Source organism: Abramis brama (genome assembly GCF_963993115.1).
Source record: "Abramis brama genome assembly, chromosome: 5".
NCBI classification, from domain to species: Eukaryota; Metazoa; Chordata; class Actinopteri; order Cypriniformes; family Leuciscidae; genus Abramis; species Abramis brama.
Window position 1 is genome coordinate 19,793,899 of NC_139967.1, and position 19,836 is coordinate 19,813,734.

At 36.4% G+C, this 19,836-nt stretch overlaps 1 protein-coding gene across 2 annotated transcripts; it reads left to right on the forward strand.

Moving 5' to 3' along the window:
* The first annotated feature begins 258 nt into the window (after nt 1-258).
* Nucleotides 259-19,599, forward strand: slc25a25b (solute carrier family 25 member 25b). 2 transcript variants are annotated; one of them, XM_084113357.1, is made up of 10 exons: nt 259-1,077; nt 10,658-10,784; nt 11,244-11,331; nt 12,298-12,409; nt 13,561-13,719; nt 14,608-14,760; nt 15,254-15,361; nt 15,667-15,834; nt 16,484-16,634; nt 16,761-19,599. In XM_084113357.1, the coding sequence occupies exons 1-10, from the start codon at nt 751-753 to the stop codon at nt 16,946-16,948; spliced, it is 1,581 nt and encodes a 526-aa protein (XP_083969483.1). In that variant the 5' UTR covers nt 259-750; the 3' UTR covers nt 16,949-19,599. The 2 variants fall into 2 exon arrangements, with proteins under 2 accessions (XP_083969483.1, XP_083969484.1); XM_084113358.1 differs by lacking the exon at nt 259-1,077 and adding an exon at nt 8,541-8,817.
* Nucleotides 19,600-19,836: the final 237 nt, after the last annotated feature.

Here is a 19,836-nt window from a genome sequence, read left to right on the forward strand (position 1 = left end):
ATAATTACAAGTAATTATAATAATAATAATAATAATATTTCTATTGTTATTATTGTTATTATTGTTATTATTATTATTATTATTATTATTATTATTATTATTATTATTATTATCTAATTACAGCAGGAAAAACAGAAATATTGGGGCGTGACAAGTATACAAAAGTGATTGGTAACTGCATGTGTCCATCACTCACATCATTGGCCCCTCCCCACCCGCTTCAAAGGCCCCTCCCCTTTCATTCCGTAACTCATTTCCGGTCGAACACGAGACTCCGCCCGCCTTACCGGCTTTCTCGTTGCATCAGCTGTCATCCAGACCGCCAATTCAAACCGGATTACCTTTAGAAATTCACAAACTAAGGGATTTGTATCCGGAAAGAGATTCAGAACGATGTAAATGCCGGAGTAAGCTGATTTGTCTGCGCTTTTTGACATTCTAAAACCCGGAGTATCGTTGGGACATTCTTCCAGCTCATCACTATGACCCGGAGCCCTGAATGCCGCCGCTATAGCGAGTGAATGAGCGATCAATTTTGAAACTTATTCCAAAACATATCAAACCAATAGCTGAAGTAAAGAGGCTCTTGTGGAATAGAAAACTCTTTAGACGTATTTGGAAGCTTATCTCAGTGCACATCTGTCACGCATCTTGACTGAAAACGATCGGGTAACCAGCCACAGGCTCACGCTCGCCCTACGCTCACACAGAGACTCTACGTGACACTGTCTGGAGTTCAGCCCGGGTGAAATGCATCAGCGTGGCTCTTTCGTCTCTCCGTTGCTCAGCGGAGTTTTCTGCCAGTGCCGCTCGGAGGGGTATCAGGATCCCGGAGGTGGTGGCCGGACTGTGGGCTCCACACTAGCCGCAACATCACTCTCAGACCACGGATATGATGAGTCCTGCGACTCCCCGCATCATTGCCCGTGCCCGGTGTGCGGGGGACCCGAGCAGGAGCACCGACTCAAGGTGCTCTTCCAGATCCTGGATGTCAACAGAGACGGAGGAATCTGTGTCAACGACCTGACCATCGGACTGAAAAAGCTGGGCGTCCATCGCACTGAACATGAACTCATGGTGAGTGATTTAATCTCCTTTATATCCGGCACGATTGAATTATTGAATTAAATGATGGAATTTTATGATGGGTTTTCATTTTTGAAGAGGTTACTTCATCCAAAAATGAAAATGATCCCATAATTTAATAGGTGTAGGCTATATGACTTTCTTCTTTCAGCCAAACACAATCAGAGTTATATTAAAACATATCCTGGCTCTTCCAAGCTTTATAATGGGAGTGAATGGTAGCCTACCATAGATTTTGAAACCCAAAAAAGCGCATCCATCCATCATAAAAGTAATCCATACGGCTCCAGGGGGTTAATAAAGACCTTCTGAAGCGAAGTGATGTATTTTTGTTTACAACTTTATAAACTATAATCACTGGCTTCCAGTAATGACGCATGATGTATTGATGAACACGGAAGCGCAGAGGACAGAGCAAATTAAAACACGGGTCATGAATTAGAAGTCTAAAATGAGAATTTTTAAAGAGAAATGTTTAAGGATTTCGCTATAAGAGAAGCTTGAGTCTGTTACCCAGCCCTATTTGTTTGAACCGCGAGAGTTGTCTACTCTCACCTAAGCTTACGCTAACTCCTACATCTTTTGTCATATGTCGGGTCAGAGGTCACTCTTCTGCCAGAACTCGACTTGCATACGGCCGTTACTGGAAGCCAGTCATTATAAAAAAACTAGCTCCATTCACTCCCAATAAAAAGCTTGGAAGAGCTAGGATATGGCTGAAAGAAGAAAGTCATATACACCTAGGATGGCTTAAAGGGATACTCCACTTTAAAATGAAAATTCTGTCATCATATACTCACCCTCATGTTGTTTCAAACCTGTATGAATTTCTTTCTTCTGCTGAACAGAAAGGAAGATATTTAGAAGAATGTCAGTAACCAGACAGTTTCTGGTCTCATTGACTTCCATAGTAGGAAAAAAATATACTATGGAAGTCAATGGTACCAAAAACTGTCTGGTTACTGACATTCTTCTAAATATCTTCCTTTCTGTTCAGCAGAAGAAAGAAATTCATACAGGTTTGAAACAACATGAGGGTGAGTATATGATGACAGAATTTTCATTTTAAAGTGGAGTATCCCTTTAAGGGGAAACTAACCCTTTAATATAACACATTTTGTTTATAAATTATTATTTATTGAACCCCAGAACAGAAGTTTTGTACTTCCAGACCATTAGATCCTTACTTTCACAGCTCTCGTGTGAGGCTGCTCACTAAACCAGCAGATTTGAGTGACATTTTCTTAATACAGTGCCACAAAAGACAGCTGTGCCCATTTCTCTCCACTGTGTGAAGAGGATTGCTATTTTTTGTTTTCAGTGTGTTTGATGTGGACATATGGCAAAAAGACCTTTATTGTTAGTTGAACACTAGCAATGCTTACACATCATGATTTTAATTGCAGTTTTTGTAGCATAGTTTCTGTTTTGGGGCAGTCGTGTGGGCTGGGTTTCTGTCCACTCAAAATATACATTTAAGGAGCCATATTTAGTTTAATTTTAGTCAATAAAAGATGTCTTTATCCTTATTTAGCTGGAACAACAGCTGTCAGACACTGTGAAATATTTTTTCTAATAAAAAGATATATGTATATTTATTAATTTATATTGTTTAAATATTATGTTTTTTAGATTTTATATGTATATATATATATATATATATATATATATATATATATATAAGCATTATTGAGGATGCCCATATACTGACATCTTGTTTTCTATTCAGAGTTCAGTGTAATTTTCACTATCATGTTTATTAGATATGAATCTCCAGTGCAATTGTGCAAAGGAGAAGGAAATGCATAATTGAAAAGAGTCTCTTGAGAACATACAGAGCAACATAACTGAAGGATAAACAAGAGCGATGAAGTTTCACAGAGTGGTAAGAAGAATACACAGAACCTGCTTTGGGTGATTGTAATATTTAAAACGCAACATAAATTTGTGGAATGTGGCGTGAGAGAAGGCAGAAAATATTTCACTTTCAGATTTAGTCCTTCAGGAAATACAATAAGCTATACAACTACGTCATATCAATTAGCCAGAGCAGCATGTTGGAAAAGGAGCATCCTGAACATCAGGGATTCAGATCTTACTGATCACCTGGAATGTGGCCTGTTTAGCCGAGTCACGGGACGGAACCACCCGGCAGCTCTCCCTCTTCCTCCCCCGTCTCTCCCTCTGTGGTGGGGGAGGGTTGGAGGTTGATTAAGTGACTAAATTTATAATTTACATAGAGCATAATATTAAGGCTTTCAGAATATGAATTGAGGGGAAGTTTCAGAGGTGGTTTACTCATTGGCTTATAATGAAGACAAGCATGTTCTGCATTCCACATTACTGATGCAGATCTATGGGTGTTTTATAAAGCTTGATGGTTTGAGTGAGACTTGGTTTCCTTAAGGTCAGGCTTTTTTTTTTTGGGATGGCGGCAGTCTTGGACAAAAGCCTGGCTGCAGTTTTTTGCACATCAAGAATTCTTTTGTTTGACAACTAACAAAAGCACTTTGAACAAAACCGAAAGTTCCTCTATAGTGGACCAGCTTAGATTTGTTGGCACTGCTCAAATAGACCAGTAACTGTGTTATTACATGTTTTATTATGAAGGTCAAGAGAGTTTACTGCATAATTCATAACCTCTCCCACAGATTAATGAAATCTGCTGCTTCAATTATGGAGGGCAAGAATAATTTCCTAGCACTTAAATGATCATGGGTGGATTGCACTTGTGGATTTTTGACTTAATTTGCTTGCTGGATTTGCAGATGCAGTGAGAAAATAAATGCAAATAATACAGCACTAGCCATATGTAAGTACAGGACCTGGCTCATAGGTTTTCTATTCAAAGACATTCAAAGATAGAGGTTAAAGAAACATAAGAAGCTATAGGTCTTTAATTATAAGAGTTTTTAAATGAATCTTAAATAGGTTAACAGCTTTGTTGTGGCGCAGTATATGTAGACACTTTTTTCACTTTTATCGCACATTAACTGCTTAAAAATCAAACAGAACGATGTCAAACCTGCCACATATAGAGCTATCCAGTTCCACCCGCATCAGAAAATCATTTCCTCAGTGGATCATTACATAGAGTCTGCTAGAAACCTGCTAATATCGATCTTCAGTAGCTAATCCTCTCCATTCAATTAAAATAATTATGCCTTTTATGTTCTGTTTAGATACTTGTGCCTTCTCATGCTTTTTATCTTTATTTTCAATGTATTTTTTTGTTTTATAATTTTAATTAAGTGCAGTAAAAGCTGGCAGCCAGACCTCTCATCACATTCAAAGGTCTGAGTGAATAATTTAGGATCTCTCTGTCGTCACATATTAATAGTTTACGAGTGCAAGGGCCCCCTGGAGGAAAGGGGGAACCACTACAGTGACTGGGAAAATTATTTATTTAACATTACTGACGTGCACCTGAACCTCATATGAAGTCAGTTTTTTTGTGCATTTCCTCTAATGGCCTATTGAGGACAGGCTTTGTCTCACTTGCTCATTTTATTGGATTTAAAAATTCTGTCATTAATTACAAACCCTCATGTCGTTCCAAACCTGTAAGACTTTCGTTCATCTTCGGAACACAAATAAAGCTATTGTTAATTAGGCTAAATCTGAGAGCTTTCTGACCACTTTGATGCTTCAAAAAGTTCATAAAGAGATCATAAAACTAATCCATATAAATTTGTTTTATAGGCTTTTATTTTTAGGCTTTTAAAAGGTAGGTTCCTGAGATCTGAATATTGATCTTAGACCTCCCTGTGAAATAAATTGTGGTGCAGCTGCAGTTTTAGTCTGATCAATAGAAAGAGATTGTGCTCAAATGAGCTGTATCGAAATCCTGACATTTACAAGTAAAATGAAGGAGGGGAGATGTATTTGTTAAAATTAAAATGTCCTGCTGTGCATGCCCAGATACATTTAAAAAAAAAGATTTGGTTTCAACATGCTGATTAATGAATGAATGAGGTAGATTTGTATAGGTGAGTATTAAAGTGTTAGAAGTGCTTGGAATCACTATGGAGGCGATACAGGGGAGATCCTGATGATGATAGAAAAAAGAGTCAGCAGAATTTCCTCATTGCTGGGTGTGTGAGAGATCACTCCATCAAATGGCTGTATTTCATCCTCTGATTGGCTGCCTGTGAATTGTCAGCCAGGGGCAGCCAGTGTGGAGCGCTCTGATTGGCTGAGGCACAGCTGCAGTGAGGTTGCAGCTTTTTTCACTGCATCACTTTTTGCCGGCTATAGATGCAGCCAACCTGCAGAAGCTTGTAGACACCAAGGAATACACGCACTTGAAACATGGAATCGCTTTTATAGTTAAATTGATTGTGAGGATTTCAGATTCTTTTAGTTAAGTTGTCTTTTTTTCATGTTTTTGGCTACTGTGCAGTGGTGTGCCAAGGTTGTGGAGTGAAGTCACTTGAAGAGTGAATGGTTTCTTTTTTTTACCTGCATGTTTTTGCACTCTGCGAAGAGCAATTTTTTTGGAAAGTTTTCTGGACAGTTTGTTGTGGAAAGATGCTCTAGGTTTGAGATGATTTCGGAGCAGTTATTGGAACTGGTCATATACTGCATTTCAAAGTTTTGACTTGGTCACTGGGTTACTGTGGAAATTCTGTCGGATATGCCAGTGAGTTTTGGAAATTGTGTGGCAGTGTCCTCATCTGCCCTCTTCCTCCTGGCCTCACATATGACTGCCTAAGCAGTTTCTCTCTATACACTCACATAAAACATCTGTAGACTTAAATCAATAGTTCTTACAAATACCAAGGTACAACAAAAACTCACACCACTGCTGGATGTTGTGATTGATCAAATACACAAACTCATAAGTTCTCAAGAGTAAACAGACTTGGAGCATCTTCACGAAGATGCTTAAGGAACTGTGGTCGTCCCTTTCCCAGTGGTTTCTGGGAGTAACCGCATGCGAGCATGGTGCCACAGGGCCACATGATGGACTTAAGGAACGAAACGTAGAAGATGCTGCAATAAAAGAAGGCCAGAAGAAACCAGGTACACAGGCAGATTCAGTCGATCAAGTAAAGAGCACATCCACAAGGAAAACTACAGTGCTGATTATGGTGGCGCCTCCTAAGGATCTCCAGCAGGTATTACAAAGAGAATTACCACATCAAGTCTTTATAATGCGCATGCATTAGCCTATATTCCAGAGACCAGAGGGAAAATGTGATAACAATTCAACTGCTATATGATCAGTGAGATAAGATTATTGCAATTTATTTCACATTATGATTCTTGATCTAAGTCTTTTCTACTCAGACCCGATCAAAAACCTAACTATGGATGATATTTCACATCTCCTCATTTGCATATGGAAAAATAGTAAAAAGCTATTATTTTAATCAAATTATCTTCATGTCATATTCAGAAAACAGGAGCATTGTAATGAAATAATTTCATAGATAGTCCAACAGACATTTGCACATGGTCTGAACTCTAATATAATTTACTCTGAAACTCTGAAAAATAATTTAATCAATAAGAGGTTATGCCTGTTATAGTATCAGGAAAAGTTCTGAAATAACACTTGTTTGTGTTTTTATTGTAATTATATTAAAGGAACAGTCAAACAGCTTATAGTCCGCATTTAATTGTGTGATTTATTTATTTATTTATTTATTTATCACTAGACTTAAGCAAAGTCCTACTATGCATGTAAAATTAGCTTGGTCCTCCCCCTAATTATTGCTACATATATAGTGGGTTACAGCCTCTGTTGCTTTTAAAAGTCCCCCTGTAGTACATAATTCTATCCCTTAAAACTCATCTTTGAACACCAAAATGACATATTACACCCTTGCTTCATTTAGTTGGGATCATTTAGTTCATTTAGTAGGATCTATCGCAGCCTCTACTCAATCACACCAGTTCAGAATACCTGATCCACTCGGTTAACTTTACTGTAGTAAACGCTGCACAATGGCAAGTGGAAATACTGGTATTGCCTAATTCATGTTTAACATGTATGAAACAGAAACTGAGTCAGAAGAAGTGGATGAGTGGTGAGATGTATCAGAATGGTAATGCATTTAATGTATCGCTCTTTGCAATGTCGGACACATAACGGTAATTGATATGATTTGAACAACTTAAAACATCAGTGGAGAAAGGCATATACAGTAGTTCATAATATACATCATATACATAATTCACCAGCTATATTTTTTTTATATCAACAGAAAAATATACTGGGATAACCTGGTTTCTCTTGAGACTCCCCTGCTTCAGAGCAGTTAATGATATGCTAAAGCCCGCCCACACGATGACGTGATTGGTTACAACATGCTTGTGACGTAGCGAAAAACTGCGATTTCAAACCACGTCTTTTTTTTCACTGCAGTTTAAAGAAGAAAATACTCAGTAATGGTGTTGACTTATGAATTTGCACGTTTTGTCTTAAAGCATAATAAAACAACACATAGACATATAAACAACATTACAAACTGACTTTAAAAATTGTCAGAAATATTTCACCTGGTCAGAGTCAGATTAATTAGTGAAAGATCATGTGCTAGTGACATGATTAAACCCCATTACAATGTGTGTTATCAGATGGATTTTCTGTTATCTCTAGGGACCAACGAGATTAATCACAAACCGCTCAGTAAAGTGCTCAGTTTCATGTTTTCTGACCACCAATTTCACTAATTAGTTGTTGCAGAACAGATAGTGTCTCTTAGGACGTATATGTGACCCTGGACCACAAAACCAGTCACATGGGTCAATTTTTTGAAATTGAGATGTATACATCACCTGAAAGCTGAATAAATAAGCTTTCCATTGATGTATTGTTTGTTAGGATAGGACAGTATTGGGCTGAGATACAACTGAAAATCTGGAATCTGAAGTTGCAAAAAAATCTAAACATTGAGAAAATCGCCTTTAAAGTTGTCAATTTATGTTCACGATTGTGCTGCATTCACTCACAATTTTTAAAAAAATATATATTTATGGTAGGAAATTTACAAAATATCTTCATGGAACATGATCTTTACTCGATCATTTTGACCCATACAATGTATTGTTGGCTATTGCCACAAATATACCCGTGATACTTGTGACTGGTTTTGTGATCCAGGGTCACATATGGAGAGTTTTGTTAAAATGTATTTTGAAATGGGTAATTTATGGGATCTGAAATTAAGTGTGATGTATATATTAGTGTTTTTTCCTATAAAGTAATTGTTGAATTAGATGATTAATCAAATAAAATTCTGTCTGTTTTCCTTATTTTAAGTATGTGAATTTTCCAGAATTGTGCTGTTACATGACTGTCAACCTTTAAGACCGATACACTGATAAGCCGTGCGAGAAGGTGATGCTGTAAATGACTTGAGCCAATTACATTGCAGGTTGCAGTTCAAGCCTTAAAATGGGCGGGTTTTAGTCGTCCCCTAATCCCATGTGTTTTCTTAATCCCAAGAAATTCCTGCATCATAGTCCTGGTTACTTCAAGAACAGTCAAGAGCTGTGTACATATGTATCTTTCTTACCTTGCCTTTAAGTTTTTAGTTTTCATGTTTTTTTCTTAAGGTGAACATGTTGTGTTTGTGCCTTTACGTGCCTGCCCATATCTCAGAGCGGATAGAATTTGAGTATTTTGAGTCTGATAGTTTACCGGCACAGCTGAAGTCCCTTTTTAAATTGAGTTTATTTCTTCCATCACAAGAGTTCGATTCTTACAGGAAATGGCGAAAGGTATGTTATCTGTATTATGTTAAAAAAAAAAGATTGTGTAGTGTGTTTCTCGATGTAATAACATTTTGTTTTGCCTAGCCTCAAACAGTTTTATTTTAGTATTATTTATATACTATTATAATATTTATTCATATTTTGAATTAGTTTTTCATTTTTACATTTACATTTATAATTTTTCTATTTAGGTTTTAATTATTGTTATTTCAGTTTTATAACTGTTATTTCAGTAAATTTGACATACTGTAAACTCATTTATTTCAGTTACTTGCCAAGGTAACATTTCAAAAAAATAAAATAAAAAATAAGTTACTTTTAAATTACAAAAAATGAGTTTTAATGGTTTTTCGTTTTAGTTACCAAAATGTAACCTATGGGTTTGGTGTTTTATAGAAATTGAGGAAAATTAGTTTCAGTGTCAAAAAAAAGTCCTTATGAGCCCAAGACCTGTGTGTGTGTCCATTCATCTAAAGACTTGGTTTGTAATGGGATGAATCAGTTTAATCCAGATTATTTGACTTCCGTGTTTGAACTACTTTTAGAATCCCTTCCTGTGTCCTTTACAGAGTTCAAGCTCACTTTTATGTTTATGCCTAAATGGCTTGGACATTAAATGTCCTTTTATTTGCACAAAATGTCAATAATCGATATTGTAAACTTAAAGGAACTTTAATATTTATATTATAGAATTTAATAGTCAGATTGCAAGCATTTCTTTCTGTTTCCCTTCTGGTTCTTCGGATTCATTCTGTTAGAGAATTCTGAAATTTGAACTTCAGAAGGCTAATAACCCCCAAATCTCGTTTCCATTCTCATGACCCACTTGTCTGCAGTTGAGTCATTGCAGCGTCTGGATTGAGTGTGTGAAGACGATGGCTATCTTTAAGCTACTTTACACTGACAGGGCTATTTGAGACTTGGCTGGAGGCCTGTGATCTTGACGGTCTGAAATGATGCTCATTAGACTGTCAGACATGACAGATTCTGAATGGCTTCTGATTACATGTACCTGTCTGTCATGGCCAGTTTAATCAGAAATTTCTCTTGAATGATGATTAATTAATGGATTATTATAATTGTTGTTATCATATTTGCTTATATATAGTTAACAGTATGGCCTCCTGTGGTATAGATTTAATGAGCACAGTTCATTCATGAAAAAAGTACTCCATTTATGGGCTGTATGTGCTTGTATAGCTATGAGTTCTTGCAGTCTATGTACAGTAGAGGGGAATTTTTATTCAGACACTTCTACACTTTAAAAAAAAAATTTTTTAGCTAAGATATCATTATGCACTAGCCTCTAATCTCATAATAGAAAGTAACATAAATGATCTGACTCTGACTTCTAGTTTTCAGTGGCTCGTTCTGAAGTGCTGATGTCACTGGGTGGGGTGTTCATTTGTCTGCTTGTGGTTGAAAAAGTTAAGTAGTGGACAGACCAATGATTTTGTCACCCCATAAGGTACACGCACTGTCTGAGCAACATCAGCCATTAAAACTGGAAACACACTCTCTTTTGTTTCTGTCCTTCCAGAACACTTCAGGTCAATGATTAATTCTTCTTTTCCATCTCCTTCCATTACCTCCAATTATATGCTGCTCAATGGTTCAGACAGCTTGTGCCCTAAAGGTCAAACTTTGTCAAGATGGGCCTCATAAAGCTGATGCTCATGAGAATGTTAAACATGGTCCGTTCAATGCTATCTTCAACAAACAAAGGCCATATGTCTGTCCCTAGTGCTCCATTAGCTCAACACCCCGAACAACACCAGCTCACTGTCCTCAAAAAATGTTGTTCTATCTTGAGGTTTTGATGTTGATTTCTGCATATGTGTTTCAGAAAATCGTAAAGGCCGGAGACAAAGACTTGGATGGCCAGTTGGACTTTGAGGAGTTTGTGCACTACCTGAGGGACCATGAGAAGAAACTGAGGCTGGTCTTCAAGAGTCTTGACCGAAAGAACGATGGTAAGTTTTTCACTGACGTTCTATGATGTTCAAAGCATTTCTAAGGATACTGATTTTTTTTAGAAGGCAGCTTGCGTAACAGCTTGGTCAAAAAGCTAATCATATTAATTACCTTTATGCGTTCGATGTTGTAAAGAATGATACCATTGTGGAGCGTTTACCTCAGTGAGTTGACCGAGTGAATCTCTGTGCTAGTGTGAGTGAGTGAAGGCGGGGATAATTTGCATTTTTATGGATCCTAGTATACTAAATGATGCAAGGGTGTTACTTTCAAGCTATTTTAAGGCGTGGAAACATTTTTGGGAGCTTGGTTTTTATAAAAACTGTTTTGAGTTTTAAAACTTAAAGGATATTTTTTTATAGTACAATGACCTCAAAAGATCAAGGAAAATTTGAATTCTCAATTCATGAAAATGGACAATTGTTTCAGTTTCACCACATTTTCTTTTAAATCTGCAGGTCGCATAGACTCACAGGAGATCATGCAGTCACTAAGAGACCTTGGGGTTCATATATCTGAGGAACAGGCTGAAAAGATCCTCAAGAGGTAAGTTGTTTAACTGGTTTTTACCTGCCAATCTCCCTTTTTCTCTTAAGTCTTTTATACCTAGCTAATGATTCAGGCCTAACTGATCTGTATAGTGTTGAGGTGACTGAGAAACCTCAACCAGCACAGATTATACAACACATCTCCTGGTTCTCATTTTTCAGCATGTTTCTTTAACATTTTTTGACCAGTCAATTCCAAAGAGTTTTTAACGCTTATTTAAAAACCCTCCCAAAAAAAACAAAAAAAACAGCAACAGGTGTTTTAAATTAAACGAAGCACTTACTATAATAAAAGTTATTTTTTTATTTTCTGTCTGTGTGACTGTGTACGTGTCTTTGGTCGTATGCTGTTTCTTTATCACTCTCTCCTTCTTGTGATCCCACACCCACTGTCTCGCTGCTCATCTTATCAGAATAAGGAGGGGTAATATATGTGCCCCTATAATGTAGTAAGTAGCTGTCTTTTCCCTGCATGTTTGCCTTGCTCTGCATTTGCATTTCATCTACTTTCATCTCTGCGATTTCATTTTGCATATTTGATACTCTCTCTCTCTCTCTCTCTCTTTCTATCAGAAGCTGTTTTGTCCCATATGGGTGATGCTTTTGAAATATTTAATAAGCCAATGATTTATATATTTAAGGGTTTTCAATAATATTATTACTTTTTAAGGGAAAGTCAATAATAGAACTTTTAGCAGAAGAAAATGTTCTTAAAATTATTAAAGAAGGAATTCAAAATAAAAAGGCTGGGATGTTTGTGCATGTGAATAATTTTATTTTCTAGTCGCTTGACTGTATATGATTAATTTTGTTAGAAGTAATGCAGGTCTAAGCAGTTTCTTATCTAAGTGCAAGCTGGTCTTATTTAAAAAATCAACAGCTGCTAACAAGAGCCAAAAAAGTGCTTACAAGAAATGGACATATTATTTAGTTTTGGTCTCTTTTTGTCTTTTTATTTGAATAGTATGGATAAAAACGGTACGATGACGATTGACTGGAATGAGTGGAGAGATTACCACCTGCTTCACCCTGCTGAGAACATTCCTGAAATCATCCTCTACTGGAAACACTCCACGGTAAAAGTTCCCAGCTTTGCTTTCAGCACCAACTGTCTCTCATTGCTCCTTTTAGGAGGTTTTGGTACATTTTATAGTCTCTTTGTTATGTAAATTGCCTTTACTTGCATCACTGACATACTGTACACCAGAGATCTCATTAAAACTGGAGATGCTCTTCCACCTTAGTCATTCATTCCTACTAAGCCTGCTTAGTTGAATTTGTTTCCTTGCACCTGAAATACTCCATGAATGGGACAAAAGGACGTCACGGTGATCCAGTCTGATCCTGTTAAACAGATCAATAGTGTTTTGACGTCACTGACAAGACCTTTTTTACACAGGAGAGGTAGATGTATTCCGCCTCATGGATTATTCTAGCACCTATACCCAGGTGAACAGATAAGTCACTTGTGTTACAAAAGAGTAATGTCAGTTTGATTTGAAAATTAAAAGCCAATTATTTATGGATTTCTTTTATTATGTTATTACAAATTCAGTATGTTATTTGATAAATAAAATTAATAAAATATAGCCCCCTAAAACTAATGAAAATAAAAATGGATAAATGGATATTACAAAAAAGACAAAACGAAATAAAAAAATAAATAAAATAGAGTAAAGCCAGGTGCACACTGTGCGATTTATAATGGTTCTTTACGATTGTTGCATGTCAGACTGTACGATCATGATCCTCACTGTAAGCCATGTCACACTGTAAGATCTCAGTTGTCATTAATGTCAGGCTGAACAACAGTCAAGATGTGTTTAAATCATACATTTTTGTCATGGCTTGTCTTGAAAAACAAAGACAATTTGATGGTTGTCGTAGAAGTCACACTGCAGGACTGTGACTCAACTCTTCTGACTTTGCCAGAATTTCGTTGGATGTCGCAACGGTCATTAAGCGGCTGTCAGTGAACATGTCAAACTAACTGTCAAAGACTTCATATTTTAGCCTAGGATCAGAGGAATCTTTTAGGATTTGCAAAATTTGGCTCAGACGGCCAAATCATGTCCAAAATCGTTCAGTGTGAACCCGGCTTAAGACAGATATCTCTCATCTTTTCGTATACATTCAAATTTTTCTAGTATTAATGATAAATCACCTAACCGGTTGATTGTCCATTCATTATGTTCTCACTGTACGTGATGTCATTTCCTCTCTACAGATATTTGATGTAGGGGAAAGTATGATTGTCCCTGATGAGTTTACAGCAGAGGAGAAGAAAACGGGCATGCTGTGGCGACACTTGGTAGCAGGAGGTGGAGCAGGTGCTGTGTCCCGTACCTGTACCGCACCTCTGGACCGCCTAAAAGTTCTCATGCAGGTATGAGACCTGGATAGAACATAGCACACATCATATGATTACTGAATAATACACATTTAAGTTTGGAAAATGTATAGGCCTATGTGATATTATCTCTTATGGTCACCTCTCATGTACATTCATTATATAGTCTCTTATGGTCACCAAGGTCTTTTGTTCATATGGTTATTTTTATATTTAAAAATAAATCTATTTATTTGATCAAAAATATAGTGAAAACATTACTATTGTGAAATATTATTACAATGTAAGATAACTGTTTTCTTTTTTGAATACTGTCATTTATTCCTGTAATGTCAAAGCTGAATTTTCAGCATCATTACTCCAGTCCTCAGTGTCACATGAGCCTTTCTCTGCTCAAGAAACATTTCTCATTATTATAAATGCTGAGCTGTAGTGCTGCTTAATTTTTGTGGAGACATACATTTTCAGGTTTCTGATAAATAGAAAGCATTATTGGAAATGGATAATAAATGACCCATGAATTAATCTTGGCTTATGAGCTGAAATACTAGGCTTTCTTCAAGCCCCAGTTAGGGTGGTACATGAACTGAAGTGTTAGTGAGATCCCCTGTCACCAGTGTCCTCTTTATGAAGGGACTTCATTGTAGGGACACTGCTACTGAGTGTACTGTAAAGTCACTAAAGTACATGATGTTCTCTTCTTTGGATGAGTGCCTCGGTGGATGACCATGCACATTAGAAATTGCCTTGTTTCAGCTTGGTTTGTTGGATTTTAAAGTTCTTCTTTAAATTCTTTAGTATGTTGAATTTATAAGACTCATGGAACATTGAACCTCTTGTCCGGTGTAAATTTACCTTAAAATGCTTGAATGAAACAATTTATCAGCAAATTGAGATGTTTCACCACTGGAACGATGTTGGCAGGTTCACGCGACCCGCAGCAACTCCATGGGTATCGCCGGAGGATTCGCCCAAATGATACGTGAGGGTGGAGTCCGGTCACTGTGGCGAGGGAACGGTATCAACGTTTTGAAGATTGCACCTGAGTCTGCTATCAAATTCATGGCATATGAGCAGGTAGCTTGTTGTTCAAACATGTAATATATGTTTAAACAATGAACATGTTTTAGCATAGCTATTTGATATTTAAAGAACATTAATGTTGTTATCTCTTTTGTTGATTTGTTTACATTGACAACTCTGTTCACACCAAGGATGATAACTGTAAGTAAAAATATATAAATAACTATATTTATAACGGCACAGAGAAAAAATATTGTTGGAATGATTTTTTCCAGCTGATGAACGATAAAAACATTGACAGCCAATCAGAATCCATCCTGCTTTAAAGACCTCGAGCATTTAAAGCAACAGACGACAAAAGTGCGTTGCACGCTTCGAATAAAAAGAACGATATTGTTCGCTGGTGTGGACGTTAATATAGTAATAGTTATCTTTATAGTTATCATTCTTGGTGTCTTTAGCCAGAAAAAAAACGGAATAAAACTTTGTATGCTGCTCCCAGCTATTATATCTGTGATTTCTAAAGCTCTTTTGCCCCATTCTTCAGATTAAGCGGCTGATTGGCAGTAATCAGGAGACGTTGGGGATCCTGGAGAGGCTGGTTGCTGGGTCTCTAGCAGGAGCAATTGCCCAGAGCAGCATCTACCCCATGGAGGTAAGACCATAAACAATCATTTAAGAAAAAAATGTAAGCACTGCTTTGAGAAAGAAAAATAAGCTTTTTGTTCTGTCATTTAGATAATAAGTATTAATCATAAGCTTTCGCTAGACCTCCCGTGCATTCTTTGTATCATGTGTCTGTAATGTATCATCTTAAAAATTCCAGTTTTTAAGAAATAACTGCCATCTCAGAATCTGAAACTAAATCAAGTTTTGGTGATGTCTTTCTACACCAAACAAAGTATTGCTTTTTCAGATCTCTTGGAGTTTTAACAAAAACACTTTTGTGTGTTTTTAAAGGTTTTAAAGACTCGTCTCGCCCTGGGAAGGACGGGTCAGTACGCTGGTATCGCGGACTGTGCTAAATATATATTTAGGAAGGAGGGTCTCACAGCCTTCTACAAGGGCTATGTTCCCAATATGCTGGGTATCATCCCTTATGCTGGAATAGACCTGGCTGTTTATGAGGTAGGTTTTTACACAGTAAAAAAAAAGGACTATATTTTTTTTTTATCAGTGTTGTTGTTGTTAACTAAAACTATTAAAAAGGTTCCATTAATTTAAATAAATCTGAATTGTTTTAATTAAAGCATAGAAATAAAATGTTTAGACGAAACAATGTATGGCTTATATTTATATGACTAATAAAATTTAAAAAGCACAAAAAAGTAGTAAAATTAAATCTGAAAATATAAAAATAAAAGCTTATTCAAAATATGAACAAATACTATAATGGCATATAAATAAATAATATTAAAATAACACTGGGCTACATTTGTTTATTTTAGTTTTTTTTTATAGTTTTTTACCTTCTAAATGTTTCATATATTTTATGTTTTATTTAATAAAAAGTATGTGTTATGTAATTATAATTATTTTATTATTCATTTATATTGTAAATATTATTATTTATTTATTTTTATCTGTAGACTCTAAAGGACTATTAGAGTGGTTGCAATAAATAATGCTAAAACAACTCCGGGCGGCATGCGTTTATTTATTTTTATATATATTTTATATTTAATGTTTTATATTTTATTTATTAAAATGGATGTCATATAATAATTATTTTATGATTAATTTATATTGTAAATATTATTCTATTTTTTATCTGTAGACACTAAAGAACTCGTGGCTGCAGAGGTTTGCTACGGACAGTGTCAACCCGGGTGTGTTTGTGCTGCTAGCCTGTGGTACAATGTCTAGTACTTGTGGACAGTTAGCGAGCTACCCATTAGCCTTAGTGAGGACACGTATGCAGGGTCAAGGTAAGCCTTTTACCTCTCAAATACATCATTACAAGGCTTGATTCTTTACTACTATTATCATTCACTAAGTAAACTAGAATTGAATTTATTTTCACTTGCGTTTTGTTCTCGTTCTCCATCTATTAGCGGCTTCTCAGGAAGGCAGCCCTCAGATGACCATGACTGGTCTCTTCAGACACATTGTACGGACAGAGGGTGCAATTGGACTCTATAGAGGCTTGGCACCCAACTTTATGAAGGTCATCCCTGCTGTTAGCATCAGCTACGTGGTTTATGAGAACCTAAAGATCACCCTTGGCGTCCAATCCCGGTGAGGGGAAGCCAAAGACTGTTAAATCCTTAATGGCTTTTGTTTTTCCTCTCAACTTTTCTTTTGGACCAGTGAAAGAGATCGTCCTAGAGGGCCAGTTTGCACTCAAGGGGAAGTGTAGCAACACTTGGCCAAGAAAGAGCTTGCACGATCGGAAGAAGAAACCTTTGCGTCAAAGACCTGACGTTTGATCTGCGAATGTAAGAGTAACTGGAATATATTAGAACAGGGCAAAAAAAACAATCCTAGCTGCAAGTAAAATGTGAGCACCTCAAAATGGCATCTGTATTGGATCCCAACACTCCCTTATTCCAATCCTGACGTCATGTGAGGTCACCAGGTTGTGGTAGTTATATTTTAGTTGGGACCAATAATATGCAAGATATGCTTTTTGGAAAGGAAGGGCCAGACACCTGATGGATTCAAAGAGCCAGATTTACTAAAGCATTTAGTATATGCAACTTTTCTCTAAGAAAATAATATTTCATCCATTAACTTATTCATTTAAACTGCACAACTGGAATTGAATGTGCTAAAAGCTTTGGCAGATATGATGCTAGTAATCCTGATGCAGCCCTTTCAGATCACTGACTCATCCTTCCACTGGATGGCAGTGTTCTTTAATAAAGGGCTGGCAGGGCAAGGCTCCCATTTTCCATCACACTTTCATATGCTTGCATTTCGCTCACATAATTTGCCAGTTTTGACATCTTAAAAGTTACAAGTGTAACAAGGGAAATATTTGAAACATATGTCTTATTCATCAAATGGTCCAAATAATATTGTTGAGGGCTTTTCATTGTTGTTGTTTTTTAAATGTTGTTTACGGCATTCATTGAAAGTTACTATAAAAAAAAAAAAAAAGAGTCCTTGAAATTAAGAATACTAGACATGTGCACACACTCCTAATGGTGATTGGCAGCTAATCAAGCGTTAAGAAAAAAGTTTCAACACTGGGTCAGTTTGAGAATAAAATGACCTGGGTTTGAGAATTCAGCACCAGTTTAAATGTGGTGGGTTGAGATCCATGTCCAGGTAGACACTGTACGGTCTTAAGAAAGCAATGCTACTATTTTATTTTTGTTTTCACATTAAAACAATCCTGGATAATTAACTGATAAATTATCTGCTCAACTGCAATGTAAATATAACTTTTCACCAGTATTAGTTTGCAAACATTTCAAACAGGACTATAACACTCTAGTCAAGGAACATATTTAAGCACTTTATTTTAATAAAAAATAAACCAGACTTGAATTTTTAGGAGGATTTATAATGGAATGATATTCAGTAGTTGTAGTGGTTGTGATTTAAGTAAATATATCATTTTTCAGCATTTATGTTTAATGTTTGTATCAGGTTGGGGGGAAAAGTTTAAGTTTTTGTAAAGAAAACACTAAAGAGGTTTAAGTTAGGATTTCTTTTGAAAAATGTAGTTGCTAATGTATCTACTCTGCAGCAGTCAGCAAATATCTTGTATATTTGGATATGACATTTGTCAGGATAGGCACCCCAATGTTTCAAACTTGCATTTTTTTTATTGACAAGGAAAAAATAAGTTGCACTTAAAGCTATTGCATGTGAAGCCCAAAAATCCCTCCAGTTCAATGGGTTTTTGCCCTTTGTTGTTCTACAAAACTTTAGTATTAATATAGTTGCCTTAATTATACATAAAATAAAGCTGCTTTTAGACTCTGGGGGAAACGTAGGGAGATGGTGTTAATGACTGAAATATTTTTCTAATGATTTGATTCTCAGGGAGAATTTAATGGTCTCCAATACTCCTGTGCAGATGTGCCTCCTGAGTCTCGTCTCCATTGAGCTCTTGAACTGATATCTGCATACATGTAAATATATATAACTTGTATAAATGACTTTGTGCAGGCCTAACAGTTTGCCTTTTCCAAGTTTCAATACATGACTGAAAAAATAGCAAATACCCTTCTGTGTCCCGATGGTAGTTGAACTGAACTCAGCTGTGGCCCAATTCCCTTTGAATCAATTCATTCTTTGTAACGCATGTATGTGTGTGTCTTGTCTGAATATGCACAAATTGCACTGTGGAGTCTTTACAGGGCTTTAAAAGCTGTATTTGAGCCTGCCTCATAATGAATGCAGCTTTCTATTTTTTGTTTGTTTTGCATTTTGCACCTTTCACAGGAGAAATCTTTGGACTGCTCTGAACTTGTGGGCTAGACCCATTTGTGTAGTAATCCTGAGACTAAAGGCTTTAGATTTATGTTTGTTTGTGGTGTTCAACACAATCAAGGAATGCCGCTCTGAGACTGCCTGTAATCTATTGCCTTACTGTTCGGCTGTTTTGGTAGCCGTGTTACGGCTTCTGTGAGTGTGAATGCACAGTGTTTGCCGTGTATATCAAAATGTTCTGTTGCTGGGGTCCCCTGAATATCATAAACATACATGCTAATGAAATATCCAAATATCTGTTCTGCAAAACATATCTAAACATTTCTAGATGTGATGACACATCTGTGAAGTTTTAGTTGATGCTGAGATGTGCAAATCAATGCAAGAATGTTTACTGGACAATAAAGGAAAATAAACTGTCCTCTGTAAAATGCATAAACTGAATGTAGAGCGGAAATATTTATGTTTGTACAATAAGGGTTAAATAAAGTTATTCTTGATTCTGTTTATGGAGGGTGGCATTCCACCATATTGGTTACTTTGCTCTTCCAAATGAGACTTTATTGTTTATTCTAGTCAATTTTAGCTCATTTTGTTTTCTACAGGGTAAATGTGGTAATATTTGAATGCTAAAAAAAAGAGGAAGAGCGACTCAGCAGACTAGCGCAGGACTAATCACATGACAGCGGTTTGCTCTCTCAGGAAGTCATTCATCCAGTTCTAGAGTAAATACTGGATGTGTTT

Coding starts and splice junctions, on each gene's coding strand:
- slc25a25b (XM_084113357.1), top strand. CDS start 751: ATGCATCAGCGTGGCTCTTTCGTCTCTCCGTTGCTCAGCGGAGTTTTC. Junction 13,720..14,607: donor GCCTAAAAGTTCTCATGCAG/GTATGAGACCTG, acceptor CGATGTTGGCAG/GTTCACGCGACCCGCAGCAA. Junction 15,835..16,483: donor TAGACCTGGCTGTTTATGAG/GTAGGTTTTTAC, acceptor TTTTATCTGTAG/ACACTAAAGAACTCGTGGCT.